This window comes from Corvus cornix, chromosome 1A (genome assembly GCF_000738735.6).
Source record: "Corvus cornix cornix isolate S_Up_H32 chromosome 1A, ASM73873v5, whole genome shotgun sequence".
Lineage (NCBI taxonomy): Eukaryota > Metazoa > Chordata > Aves > Passeriformes > Corvidae > Corvus > Corvus cornix.
In genome coordinates, this window is record NC_047057.1 from 123,725 (window position 1) to 136,778 (window position 13,054).

Consider the following 13,054-nt stretch of genomic DNA (forward strand, 5'->3'; position numbering starts at 1 on the left):
GCACGCACAAGATGCTGCATTCCAGGGAGCTGGACACACACACACTCTTAGACATTCATGGAATCATGGAAAGGTTTGGTTTGAAAGGGACCTTAAAGGCCATCTCATTCCAACCCCCTGCCATGGGCAGGAACACCTTCCACTGTCCCAGGTTGCTCCATGCCCCGTCCAACCTGGCCTTGGACACTTCCAGGGATCCAGGGGCAGCCACAGCTTCTCTGGGCAACCTGTGCCAGGGCCTCACCACCCCCTGAGTAAAAACTCCTTCCCAACACCTCATCCAAATCTCCCCTCCTCTAGATATAAACCACTCCTTGTCCTGTCAGGACCCGCCCGTGCAAAAAGCCGCTCTCCCCCATTACTATAACGTGCTTCAGGCACTGGAAGGGGCACTGAGGTTTCCCTAGAGCCCTCTGCAGGCTGAAGAATGAATGTGAAGCGCACAGCAGATGGACAGACAGAGCAGGGACTCTCCGAGCCCGCGGGTGCACTGAGCAGGGCTGAAAACAAGGTTAATGGTGAACACAGAAACTTTACTTCAACACCTCAGTCACGTCAGCATCGGCGTGGCCCCAGCGGAGCAGCATGGGCAGGACAGAGAAGCTTCTGGCCCCAAGGCTACCTTTGGCCCAGCAGGAAATGCCGTGGTCCACTGTAGCCCTGGCTCCTGCTCGTCCCGCTGCTGCTCAAGCCTTTTTGTCCTTCAGGAACTGCAGGAACTCCTGCAGCAGATTCCGGAATTGCACCAGGATCTGGTGTGGGAATGCCATGGGCATTAACGTGCCTGAGGATGTCAGCGCTGGTCTCAGGCTGTACTCAGGGGTCAAGCTGATGTCTTCCTCTGGTGCTGGTTTCAGACGCTGCTCAGGGGCCGAGGTGACGACTGGCTCTGGTGCTGGACCGGCTCTTTCTGCTGGGCTCAGGCCCGTCTGGAGCAGGATCCAGTTGTAGAAGTGCTGAGTGGAGGTGTAGATCCCGGGGTGCCGGGCTCTCTCACAGCCTCTGCCCCAGCTGCTCATTCCCACGAGCCAGAAGTAGTCGGCTTCGTTGTCCTTGCAGACGAGGGGACCCCCGCTGTCCCCCTGCGGCAGGAGAGGGGGCTCAGGGGCTGTGGGGGGCTGCTGCCAGCACCAGGGCTGGCTCCTCTCTCCCAGCCCCTGTCAGGTCCGCACTCCCGGCACGGGAAGGCTCTGCTCAGGGGCCGGAGCCTCCAGGCCCTTGGCTGGGAGCAGCTTGGGGGCTCTCCCATCTCTGCACATTGGTCCCAGATGTGCGGAGGACAAACGTTCCAGGGTCACATCCTCGCTTTGGGTCTGCTGGGGGCACTGGATGGACTTTGTGGGCAGGACCAGGCCTTGGGGACAAGGGGACATAGGACAGAGACCTGCAGATGGGGAAGGGCAGCCCCAGGACACTGGACAGGGACGGGAGGATGGGAAAGGACAGCCCCGGGACCCGGACCCGTGGGCGGGGAAGGGTGGGGTGGACACAGGACAGGCTGGGCTGTGTTTGGGCTGTGTTCCTACCTGGCAGGTGTCGATGCTGCCCTGGGGGTACCCTGCACACAGGTTGTCAAGATGAACGGCCCCCGCATACCATGGGCTGCTGTTGCAGAGCTCCGTGTCCATGAGGTGGACCTTGGACTCCTGCAGCACCATGCCCGATCCCTGAGCTGTGGGCACAGAGGGGAATGAGCCCCCAGCAGCTCGGTACCCATCCTCTCCCCTGCCTGGGGTGAATCCCTACCCCGGGCCTGGCTCTGCCCCTTCTCTGGGACTGGCTTTGCCCCTTCTCCGTGGAGCGACGGTGTCCAGCTGTGTCCCTGCTGTTGGCTCTGAGGGAGGGGCCAGACCCATCTCTCCAGAGGCTTCACAGAGTCACGGAATTGTTCGGGTGGGAAGGAACCTTACAGCTCATCCTGTTCCACGCCCCGCCTTGGGCGAGGACTCTTTCCCCCAGCCCGGGCTGCTCCGAGCCCCGGCCCCGCTGACGTCCTGCAGCCGGACCCTGTCTGTGGCCAGCCCATGTCCCTGGGGTGCCCAGTCCATGTTCCCAGGGTGCCCAGCTCACCCTCGGCGCACACATCTTGTTTGGGAACCCACCTTTGGCAAAATCCCAGCCCGCGATGTAGCAGGTTTTCAGCTCGGGCACTGCCAGGGAGCTGTCGGGCACACAGGCCAGCTGGATGTAGTCGCTGCACTCCACGGGCTGCGCCAGCTCCAGCAGGGCGATGTTGTTCCTCGCCGCGGTGGCCACGTAGTGCTGGTGCACCAGGAGCCTCTGGATGTGGCGCACCTTGGACTCGGGGCCCGGCTGAGTCAGGTCTGTGGTCCCAATCACCACCTCCCACGTGGAGACACCCCTGGAGAGCAGATGGAGAGAGGGGTGACAGGGAGCAGAGCCACAGGCTGCAGCAGCCCAGCATTTCCCAGCCTTCTGCTTCCCAAGGCAGAGAGAGAAGCAGAGAGGAAAGAGCCAGGATGGAAGTGGCATGTGGTGCTGTGACCTGGCCACCTGCCCGTGCTCGGGGGACATCTCTGTCCCTGCTCCTCCTTACCCGCCCCTGGCGAAGCAGTGTGCAACTGTGAGGACCCACTGGGAGCTGAGGAGGACACCTGAACACATGTGCCACGTGCCGTTCTCCCAGGTGGCCTGGATGCTGACGATGCCAGGCCAGGCCCCTGGCTGGACACTGGTGCCACCCTCAGCACCAGATGTGCCATCAGCAGAAGCCACAGAGTCGTAGTCGAGAACTCCAGAGCTGTGGTCAGATGCCATGGGCCGGAGCCCGCAGGTCCCTCTGGAAGCACAAAGCCAGCAGTGTTCTGCTCGGTGGCTGCTGCTGCTCAGGCTGAAGGTCCCACCCGGTGCTGAGGGCAGCAGGGCCAGAGAACCCCAAGGGGCATCTGTCTCCCCCAGTTCTGCCAGGGAAGCCCCCAAGTGTTCCTCGAGCTCCCTCCCAGCCCCTGGGGCCACTCACCTACAGGTATCCCAGGTGCCGCCCACGGGCCCAACCAGGGCCAGCAGGACGAGCAGCCCCAGCAGAGCCATCGGTGTCAGTGCAGGTGGCAGTGGCCAGGATTGCGGTGTCACCTCCAGTGCAGCCACCGACACAGCGGCCACAGGCTTCGTGGTGCTCACAGTGCCCCAGCCCAGGGCCGCTGTCACAGAGGGGCCGGTTCTGTGTGCTGGCCATGGCAGGGAAGGGCAGCACAGAGTCATAGAGGCATGGAATGGTCTGGGTGGAAGGGACTCTTAACGACCACCTAGTGCCATCCCTGTCATGGGCAGGGACACCTTCCACTATCCCAGGGTGCTCCAAGCCCCGTCCAGCCTGGCCTTGAACACTTGCAGGGATCCAGGGGCAGCCACAGCTTCCCTGAGCAACCTGTGCCAGGGCCTCCCCACCCTCCCAGTCAGAAATTCCTTCCCAACACCTCATCTAAACCTGCCCACCTTCAGCTTAAGGCCATTTTTCCTGTGTCCTATCACTACATGCTCTCATCCAAAGTACCCTTCCAGCCTTTTTCTAAGCCCCCTTTAAGTACTGGAAGGGGCACCAAAGTCTCCCTGAAACCTTCTGTTCTCCAGGCTGACCGGCCATAACTCAGCCTGTCATGCCCTTCTTCCCACCCTGAATGAGTATTTAAAATGTTGTGATCCTTGCTGTAAAACAGCGGTGCTCTGCTAGTTCACCTACATTCACCTTTTACATATGTTTATTTACATCCATTTCAGAAAGGCATCTGACTTTGATTAAATACCTTAATAATTGAAAGTTTCATTTTTTTGCTCTGTAATTTCTTGAAGTATTTTGTGGGAGGATGGCTGAGGGTAAAAAGATAACAGTATGAAATTATAGGGGAAAATACAGTTGCAGCTCTCTGGATGGAAGGCGGTCAGCACACCTGACCTCCCTCACACAACACAATCCAAGAGAATCCCCTGCTGCCCATGCTATGGGATAAGCCCAGGACAAAGGGGTTCTGGGCAGGATCGTGTCCAGACCCCCACCCACCAGCACCCCCAAATCCTTCTCCCAGGGCTCCTCCCTCTGCTCATTCCCAGCCTGGATTGATTCCAAAGGTTGCCCCAGACGCAGCATCTGCACTTGGTCTTGTCAAACCTCATGAGGTTCCCATGGGCCACCACTTGAGCCCATCCAGGTCCCTCAGGGGGAGACCTGCCCCACTCAGCTTGGTGTCACCTGCAAACCTGCTGGTGGTGCCCTCCACCCCTTCATCCTTGTCATTAACAAAGATACTAAATTCTTCCTGCACATCTGTGATCCCAGGTTCTCCCTTCCCTTTTGGGTGGGACATCACAGGGGTGTTGGACAGAGCGTGGCCAGCATGTCAGGGAGCTCATCCTGCCCCTCTGTCCTGCCCAGGTGAGGGAGGCCGTACCTGGACTGTTGTGTTCAGTCCTGGGCTCCACAACTCAGGAAAGACAAGGAGCTGCTGGAGAGGGTCAAGGAGGCCACAAAGATGATTCAGGGTCTGGAGCATGTCGGTGATGAGGAGAGACTACAGGAGCTGGGCCTGGTTAGTCTGGAGAAGGCTGAGAAAGGATTCCATCAATCCACACAAATATCCCTTCAATCTACAGAAATCTATGAGGGGATACCATCAATCCATACAAATATCTCAAACACAGAATCACACAGAACCACAGAATCAATTACATTGGAGAAGCCCTCCTAGACCATTGAGTCCACCCTATGCCTGGTCTCCACCCTGTCAACCAGACCAGAGCACTGAGTGCCACGTTCAGTCTTGGACACCTCCAGAGATTGGGACTCCATGGGGCAGCCCCTTCCAATGGCTTACCACCCTTTTCATGAAGAAATTTTTCTTCATGTCGAACCTGAACCTCTTGTGGCATAACTTGAGGCTGTTCCCTCTTGTCGTGTCCCTTGTTCCCTGGGAGGCTGACCCTCACCTGGCTCCACCCTCCTGTCAGGGAGTTCTGGAGAGTGAGAAGGTCCCCCCCGAGCCTCCTTTTCTCCAGGCTGAGCCTCTCCAGCTCCCTCGGCTGCTCCTCATAGGATTCACCCTCTAGACCCTTCCCCAGCTACACTGCCCTTCTCTGGACACACTCCAGCCACTCAATGTCCTTCTTGAACTGAGGGGCTGAGAACTGGGCACAGGACTTGAGGTGTGGCCTCACCAATGCCAAGTTCAGGGGGACAATCACTTCCCAACCCATTCATTTTTCGTCACATAGGGACAGGCTGCTCCTGCACCTTCAAGGTTTCTTTCTTAATGTATGCCCAGCTTTCCTGGGACCCTTTGTTTTTAAGGGTTGCTTCCCAAGGCACTTTCTAAATCAGTGTCCCAAATAGGCTGAAATTCGCCCTCTGAAAGTCCAGGGTAGAGGTTTTGTTGACACACCTTCTTTCTTCACCAAGGATTGAGAACTCCTTCATTTCATGGTCACTGTGCCCAAGATGGCCCTGACCACCACATGTTCCAGCAGCCCTTCTCAGTCTGCAAACAGCAGGTCCAGCGGGCCCCCCTGCCTTGGTCAGCTGCTCACCTACCGCATCCGAAGTTCTCTTCCACACATTCCAGGAACCTCTCAGACTGTCTCCTCTCCACCATGTTGTTTCCAGCAGACATCCAGCAGGTTAAAGGCTCCCACAAGAACAAGGGCTGGCAACCATGAAATATCAGCCAGCACTTTAGAAAATAATTCATCCGCCTCTTCATCCTGGTTGGGCGGTCTAGAACAGACTCCCGCAAGGGTATCTGCCTTACCTGCCTTCCCCTTGATTCTCACCCATGACCCAGCGAACTTATCGTCACTGCCACAAAGCTCAAGACAGTCAAAACACTCCCTAACATACAGAGTCATCACACCACCTCTCCTTCCTCGCCTGTGACGGCAACTATGTCAGAGCTTTGCTGCTGCACGATGGCCTCCAGCTCCTCCTGTATGTTGCCCACACTGCTGCATTGGTGTAGATGCACTTCAGCTAGGCTATCGATTTCTCCCCAGCATTGGCCTGCTGCCCACAGGTTCATCTCTAGTGAGCGTGGTCTCATCCCCTTCTCTCTTCAAACCTAGTTTAAAGCCCTCTCAATCAGCCCTGCCACAGGCTGGAACCCTTTTGCCTCTTCTAGAGAGGTGAACCCCATCTGTCTCCAGCCTGGTGCCATACAAACCACCTCATGACCAAAAAACCCAAAACTCCACCAATGGCACCAGTCTTTAAGCCACTTTTTCATCTCATGGGTTTTCCTGATCATTTTGGCATTCATCCCTACTACCAAAGGAATCAAAACCACCACCTCTGCTCTTGTCCCTTCAACCAGGCAACCCAGTGCCTTGAAGTCCTTTTCTGTTACCCTGGTACTTTTCTCATCAACCTCATCCCTGCCAACGAGGACAACAAGCAGTGGGCAGCAATTGGTGGGCTGAATTAGTCCAGAGAGCCTCCCAGCAATATCCCTTGCCTGGCCCCCAGGGCGGTAGGAGACTCCCCTGTGGGATGGGTCTGGTTGGCATACAGGGTCCTCAGTTCCCCTCAGAAGTGTCACCGACTGCAACTACCCTTCTTTTTTTCTTAATACCCGTAGTTGTGATCTGATTGACTGCACTGATCTGGGATACCTTCCAGGTAGACCTTCTTCTTCACTCTCACCTGCCTGACCCTCAAAATACAGGACCTTGTATCTGTTCTGTAAGGGCACCTGGGAAGGCGAGGGAAGCCAGTTCTTCTACCTCCCCAAGCAGGGACATGTTTCCATTCCCCAGCTTTTAAGTATCCTCTTGCCTGATGGCAAGAGGGTCAGGGCCACTCTGACTCTTCCTGAGCTTCCATCCACTGCATTTCTCTCCTGGATGGAAGGGTGCAACTCCACCAGGCTATTTCTCCTTTGCATTCCCTGATACTCCTCAGCCTCTCCACCTTCTCTTTAAGACCCTTCACCCATTCACACCACATACAGGTGTCATTTCCACTGTCCTCCAGTAGTAACAGTAGGCTCAGACACTCCCTGCAGCCGGAGACCTGGACAGCTGCATGTTTCCTGGGGAGCTCTGTCTGGGTCTGCGTGTTCTTGCCAGCAATGGCTTTTGTCAGTGTGTAAACTACTGCTGGGTCTAACCAAGTTGGACAAGAGAAAAAAACAACCCCCACGAGGTGTGCTCACCTCAGGAGCCAGGAGGGTGTCTGTGCACTCCTACACACCCTCCTGCTTGAACTGCCATGCCATGTCCTGCTGCTGCTCCATGTCCTATTTGCCTGCCCCAGCCACGATATTTGGGTCACTTGCACTGCTCGGAGCCATTTTAATCTCCCGTGCTGCTCCTGGCAATGCCCTCTCTGTGCCTGACTGGCTGCCAGAGCTCCTGAGTCCACATGGGGCTTTGGACTGCTGCTCATGTGTCCACACAAATCTCTCACTTGAGGGGATTGCACCAATCCATACAAATATGTGCAGGGTGATCCCACCAATCCCCACAAATCTCCCCAGGGTATGAGGATGGTGCCAGACCCAGCCTGGTACCCAGTGACAGGATGAGGAGCCATGCCCTGAACTCCAACACTCCCACTGCCAGCTCAGCATGAGGCAGAACTTCCCTCCATCACGGAAGGGCCAAGCCCTGAGACAGCTGCCCGAGGAAGGTGCGGGGTCTCCCTCCATGGAGACATCCCAACCCACCTGGGCAAGTGTCACCTGCTTCAGGTGACCCTGCCTGGGCAGGGGCTGGGCTGGATCATCACCAGAGGGCCCCTTCCACTCCAGCTGGGATTCTGTGTGTGATAAATGTGTGTGTGTGTGTGTGTGTGTGTGTGTGACATGCGTGTGACACCTGTATGTGAGACACCTGCGTGGCCTGTGTGTGATACCCCTGGGTGTGTGACACCTGTGTCCGTGTCCGCCTGTGTCCACCCTTGCCCACCCACCATTGTGTGTCCCCAGCATGGCCACCACCCAGGCCCCCCAGAGATGTGAGTTCCCCCTCAACTCCCCCAAGCCTCAGGGACCTCTCCAGGCATCACCCCTGTCCCCAGGGGCACAGCATGGGCCGCTGAGGGGGCGGGAGGGGGTATGGGGACATGCGGGATGGGAACAGAAACATGGGGGCAGGGCTGGGTGGATGGGGCCCCCAGGCTCTCAGACCAATGCCCCTCAGGCCCTGGGGATCACTGTGGGTGCAGGGGATCATCCCTGCTGTCCCCCCTGAGGTTGGGGGTTATGGGGGGGTCTCAGGGTGCTCCTGTGCCCTAAGCCCTCCATGTCTCTGTCCCCCCATGTCCCATAGCATGTTCCTGCGCCACATCCCTGAGTCCCCTCCATTTCTGTCCCCACTGTGCCCCACAGCTTGTCCCTCCCATGCCCCCATCCCTCACAGCAGCCCACAGAGCAGAGCAGACAATGAGTGGTGTCAGCACACACATGTTGGGGACACTGTGGGGGGGGACACATGGGGGACACAAGTGACAATTGGGCACCGGGGGGTACAATAAATAACAACCTTCCTCCCAGGATTCTGCTGGGGCTGAGGAGGCTGGGGAGGAACTGGGGGAATGGTGACAAGGTCACGGCGACAACTCCCAGTGTCCTTGGGGTGATCCTTTACTCCCCCCCCAGCTGTCCCTCCCCGCCTACAGGCAGGATCTGGCAGGATTCAGCAGGATACAGTGGTGGCACTTCCCCATCACGGGACACAGCTGAGACATGGTCACAGGTCACCCACAAGGCCCCCGTGGTCCCACCAGGCACTGTCAGAGACACCCCAGGTTTCCCATCACCCTCAGACCCATGGGGCAACCACAGCCCCCCAGCACCTGAAGGACACCCTGGGAACCCCAGGGGCCTCCCAGCAGCACCATGGAATGGGCTGGGGACTCCTTGGGGTGGGGACCCCCAGGCATGGGGCACAACTGCCCCACGTGGGCTGGGGACCCCCGGGTGGAGACCCCCAGGCCAGGCTTGTGACCCCGTGGGGTGCCAGGGGGTGTTTGGGGGTACCAGGGACAGCTATCACAGATTGTCGAGTGTGAAGAAGTTGGGGGAGTGGTGGGGGACTGTTTGGGGGTGCTGGGAAGGTACCAGGGACTGTTTGGGAGTGCCCATCACCCGTGGCTGGGTACAAAGAGGCCACGGGCGCAGGATGGAGGGGACAGTCTGGGGGTGCCGTGGGGGTTTGCACATATTGGGGGCATCAGGGGAACTGTTTGGGGGGAGCTTAGAGGGGGTCCGAGAGAGATTTGGGGGTGTCTCGGGAGGGGTTGGGGAGTCCTGGGGGCTCTATCGGCAGCTCATCAGGTGCGAAGAGCCCCCGGGCACGGCGCAGCACTGAGTCCCGTGCCGGGTCGTAGGGGTGGTCCTTGGAGGGGATCTCGAGCACTGCGGGCAGCGCCCGGGCATGGGCTGCGACTGCCGGCCGGATCTGCTCCGCGAGGGCCTGCGAGATCAGGATCATCCCCACGTCCTCCCGCGCCAGGAAACCCCTAGGAACAGGGAAAAAAGGGAGAGTGAGGGGGGCACAGAGAGCGCACCACGGGCGCCCCAGCGAGGTGGGACAAGTTCCTCGGGACCCCCCTTGGGCCGCCTGATCCCCCTAAACACTCCTGGGACTCTGACCTGAGACTCCTGGGAGCCCTCTCCTTCCCCTCCAGGAATTCTGTGACCCCCTAGGCCTCAAAATATACCTGGATCCTCCTCAGAGACCCCTCTAGGGACTCACAAACTAACACACGGACCCCTCAGACACCCCCCAAACCTTGTTGATCCCCCTGACACTTCTGAGACACTCCCAGAGCCCTCCTCAGACCGCCCCGTGCCCCCCGGCCCCCGTTCCCCCTGCACACCGGAAGGTCTCCTCGATCTCGGCCAGGCTTGTTTCCTTCTCCACCACCAGGAAGTTGGGCCGCCGGTGCTTGTCCAGCTCCCCGATGCCGCCCAGCAGAAACCCGGTCACCGTGTCCTCGTCGCCCATCACCGCGATCAGCTTCCCGCGGCCCGCCATGCCCGGGGCCCGCTGAGAACGGAATCCGCCGGGATCAGGACGCTCCGAAAGCCGCTGCGGGGACCCGGCGGGATCCGGACGCGCCGGGAGCGGCTGTCGGGATCGGGATCGATCGGGAACGACCGGGACCCGCCGCCACTTCCGGGTTCCGCCGCCGCCGCCCCGCCCCCACGCCGCCCCGCCCCCGCCGTGGCCACGCCCCCCACGCGGTCCCGCCGGCCCCGCCCCGCGGCCTGGCCGCGCGCATGCGCAGCGCGCCGTGTCCTTGCGGGGACGCGGGGCGCTCCCCTGCACACCGCCCCCTACCGGACGGCGCGGGCCCCGCAGGGCAGCCCGGACCGTGCTGCCGGGACCCCCGAGCCTCCCCGCCCCCCAGGATACCGCTGCTCTGCCATGGAACCCCCTAGGGCCCCCTCAGGACTCGGTCATTCTGCCCCAGACCTTCCCAGGCCACCTCCACTGTTCTATTCCAGACCCCACCATCTCACACCAGGACCTCATGATCCACCCTGGAGCCCCCAGAACCCCACCCCCCACCCCCCCAGTACCACGATGTCCTGCTCTGGAGCCCCCCGGGCCCCATCATCCTGCCCCGGACCCCCAGGACCGCCCCCAAACCCTTCTGTGCTGTTCTGGACACCGCAGAACTCTGATGTCCTGCTCAGGACACCCCTAGATCTGGTGTCCTTCCCCAGAGTCCCCTAGGACCCTGGCACCCTCCCAGCCCCACTCCGTGTTGTGTCCCTTGTCATCACTCGGACCACTCTTCCTCTCCCAGTGCTTTATTGACAGGCCTGGGACCCCCTGAGATCCCTGGGGGGTCTCAGGCCGCAGTGACACGGAAGGGGCTCCCCGGGACATCGCGGTCACCCCAGCGCAGCAGCAGCACGTACTCCCCACGCTCCCGCACGCTGTAGGTCACCGTGTACACGCGGTTCCCCTCGTGCTTCACGTGCACCTCCTCGCACGGGGCCTTGGGGCCGTGCACCCCCACCAGCAGCATGTTTGTGCCTAGCGGGGGACAGGGGCAGGGTGAGCTTGAGACCCCAGGGTCACCCCAAGCTTCCCCCCCTGCACCCCAGACCCTTCACCGCACTCCCCCTCTTACCCACCCCATCCCCTCCCAGGATGCCCAGGCCCCACTTTAACCCACCCCATCCCTTCTCAAGATCCCCCAGAATTCGCTGAACACCCCATAGACCCACCACCTCCCATCCAAGCCCTCACAGCACTCCCCTAGGAGCCCCTGGACTGCGCTGCTGAGCCCCCATATGCCCTCCCCCTCCCAGCCACCCCAACCCCCCAGGACCCCCAGCGTCCCTCACCGGCCTTGCTGCAGTCCACGGTGAAGTGGTTCTTGTGGCCCAGGCGGGCAGTTGCCAGCCCTGGCCCCCGGGCCACCACCTGACTGGCGTCCGATGGGGCCTTGGTGACCCCCCCAAAGGCGGGGGCCCCGTGACCCCCCCCTCACCACCGGCTCTACCAGCACTGTTGAGGTCTCGTGCAGACTGTGTCCCCCCGACAGCCGTGGGCCTGGGGAGTACAGGGGGGACACCGTCAGCCCCCACCATGGTGACACCCCCCATCACACCATGCTGGGGGCACATGAGGACATCTTCCAGGGACAACCCCCCCTCCTCCCGGGACCCCCACCATGTCATCCTGAAACTACAGAAGACATCTCGCTTTATCTTTTAAACTCCTTGCAAGGACCTTCAGCAAATTCTCTCCCATCAGGAGACTCGATTTATGGCACAATAAAGTGTCAGGGCTCCTACACCACGTCACCCCCAGGACCCACTGTCACCCCCCTGGGAACTCCCCCCTTCATGTCACCCTGGGGGTCCTCCAGGGTGGCCCTCCTGCAGCCTTCCATCATGCCCATCATTGACCCCTTGTCACTCCACACTGGGGACCTGAATATTCTCCTCCCCCCATCTCCCTTATCCATGCTCCCCATCCCCATGTCTACCCCCACCCCATTTGTACCAGTGACCTTGGCCTTGAGGGGGCTGCCCATGATGCAGTGGGGACCCCGGTATCCCCATGTCCCCCACAAGTCCCGTGTCCCCCCTAGTTCCCATGTTCCTGCCTGTCCCCATGTCCCTCCCCAAACCTGTGTCCCTTCCCATCCCCATGTCCCCCCTCATTCATACCAGTGACCTTGGCCTTGAAGGGGCTCCCCACAATGTGGTGGGGACCCCCATACTTGATGGAGATGAGGTAGTTGCCAGGGGCCATTGGGGTGTAGGTGACACGGTGGCCCTCAGGGACCTCAGTACAGTCCAGCTCCACTTTGGAGGGTCCATCGATGGTGACGGCCAGTGCTCCTGCCCCTGCGTTGGCTGTCTGCACCAGGAACTCTGAGGGCACCCCTGGAACACAGACATGGGGATGGCATCATGGGGGGACACCAGGACACCGTTGTGGTCACCACCCATGCTACGTTCCCATCATGGCAACTCCCATGGCCACATCCCCTCTGCCACCACCCTGGCCACATCTCCATCATGGCCCTGTCCCCATCACCATTTCATGGCCATGTCTGTCCTGCCACCACCATGGCTGTGTCTCCGTCCCCCCCCTCCCACAGCCGTATCCCTGTCCCTGTATCCACAGCAGTGTCACCTGTGCGGCCACCCTCGAGGCCCGGCCCAAAGGCAGTGACGAGCCCAGGGTCCCCGGCCTGGCTCTGCTCGCCCACGCGGATGTTGAAGGGGCTCCCAGGCACATGACGCCCGTTGAAGCGCAGGTCAATGGAGTGGACTCCGTTCTCACGTGGCAGGAACCCCAGTGCATACCGGTCTGGGGAACACAGACATGTCACCATGTCCTCATGTCCCCATGCCCCTGTGTTCCCATGTCCCCACACCGCCATGTCCCCACACCACCATGTCCCCACACCCCTGTTCTTGCACAGCAGGAACCCCAGCACATACCAGTCAGGGGGATACAGACACGTCTCCATATCCCTGTGTCCTGTGTCCCCATGTCCCGTGTCCCCACACCCCATGCAAGAACCCCAGCGGGTACTAGTCTGGGGGATGCCATCATGGCACTCTGTCCCCAT

The 13,054-nt window shown here is 60.1% G+C and overlaps 3 protein-coding genes across 6 annotated transcripts in view; all 3 read right to left on the reverse strand.

Annotated features, from left to right (window-relative positions):
- Positions 1–512: 512 nt before the first annotated feature.
- On the reverse strand, positions 513–8,590 carry LOC120411926 (acrosin-like). Of its 4 annotated transcripts, XM_039571259.1 has the most exons (6): positions 4,407–8,590; positions 3,765–3,828; positions 2,558–2,800; positions 2,103–2,362; positions 1,527–1,672; positions 513–1,082 (listed from the first exon to the last, which is right to left on the reverse strand). In XM_039571259.1, exons 3-6 carry the CDS (start codon positions 2,776–2,778, stop codon positions 687–689), a joined length of 1,023 nt encoding a protein of 340 aa, XP_039427193.1. In that variant the 5' UTR covers positions 2,779–2,800; positions 3,765–3,828; positions 4,407–8,590; the 3' UTR covers positions 513–686. The 4 variants fall into 4 exon arrangements, with proteins under 4 accessions (XP_039427193.1, XP_039427192.1, XP_039427189.1 ...); XM_039571258.1 differs by lacking the exon at positions 3,765–3,828; XM_039571255.1 differs by lacking the exons at positions 3,765–3,828; positions 4,407–8,590 and adding an exon at positions 2,981–3,349.
- Positions 8,591–8,694: 104 nt separating this feature from the next.
- Positions 8,695–10,145, reverse strand: ATP6V1F (ATPase H+ transporting V1 subunit F). The gene is made up of 2 exons (XM_039571260.1): positions 9,827–10,145; positions 8,695–9,466 (listed from the first exon to the last, which is right to left on the reverse strand). Exons 1-2 carry the CDS (start codon positions 9,982–9,984, stop codon positions 9,202–9,204), a joined length of 423 nt encoding a protein of 140 aa, XP_039427194.1. The 5' UTR covers positions 9,985–10,145; the 3' UTR covers positions 8,695–9,201.
- A 605-nt stretch (positions 10,146–10,750) lies between these two features.
- The window catches only part of FLNC (filamin C), a 30,488-nt gene continuing 28,184 nt past the window's right edge, over positions 10,751–13,054 (reverse strand). Inside the window, 5 exon segments of the mRNA XM_039571154.1 lie at positions 10,751–10,995; positions 11,310–11,433; positions 11,435–11,517; positions 12,141–12,359; positions 12,613–12,789. Coding sequence (XP_039427088.1) covers positions 10,808–10,995; positions 11,310–11,433; positions 11,435–11,517; positions 12,141–12,359; positions 12,613–12,789 — 791 coding nt within the window. The 3' untranslated portion in view covers positions 10,751–10,807.

Coding starts and splice junctions, on each gene's coding strand:
- LOC120411926 (XM_039571255.1), bottom strand. CDS start 3,222: ATGACTCTGTGCTGCCCTTCCCTGCCATGGCCAGCACACAGAACCGGC. Junction 1,673..2,102: donor GGGCTGGGATTTTGCCAAAG/GTGGGTTCCCAA, acceptor CTGTGCCCACAG/CTCAGGGATCGGGCATGGTG. Junction 1,083..1,526: donor GCAGCATCGACACCTGCCAG/GTAGGAACACAG, acceptor CTCCTGCCGCAG/GGGGACAGCGGGGGTCCCCT.
- ATP6V1F (XM_039571260.1), bottom strand. CDS start 9,984: ATGGCGGGCCGCGGGAAGCTGATCGCGGTGATGGGCGACGAGGACACG. Junction 9,467..9,826: donor GAGATCGAGGAGACCTTCCG/GTGTGCAGGGGG, acceptor CCCTGTTCCTAG/GGGTTTCCTGGCGCGGGAGG.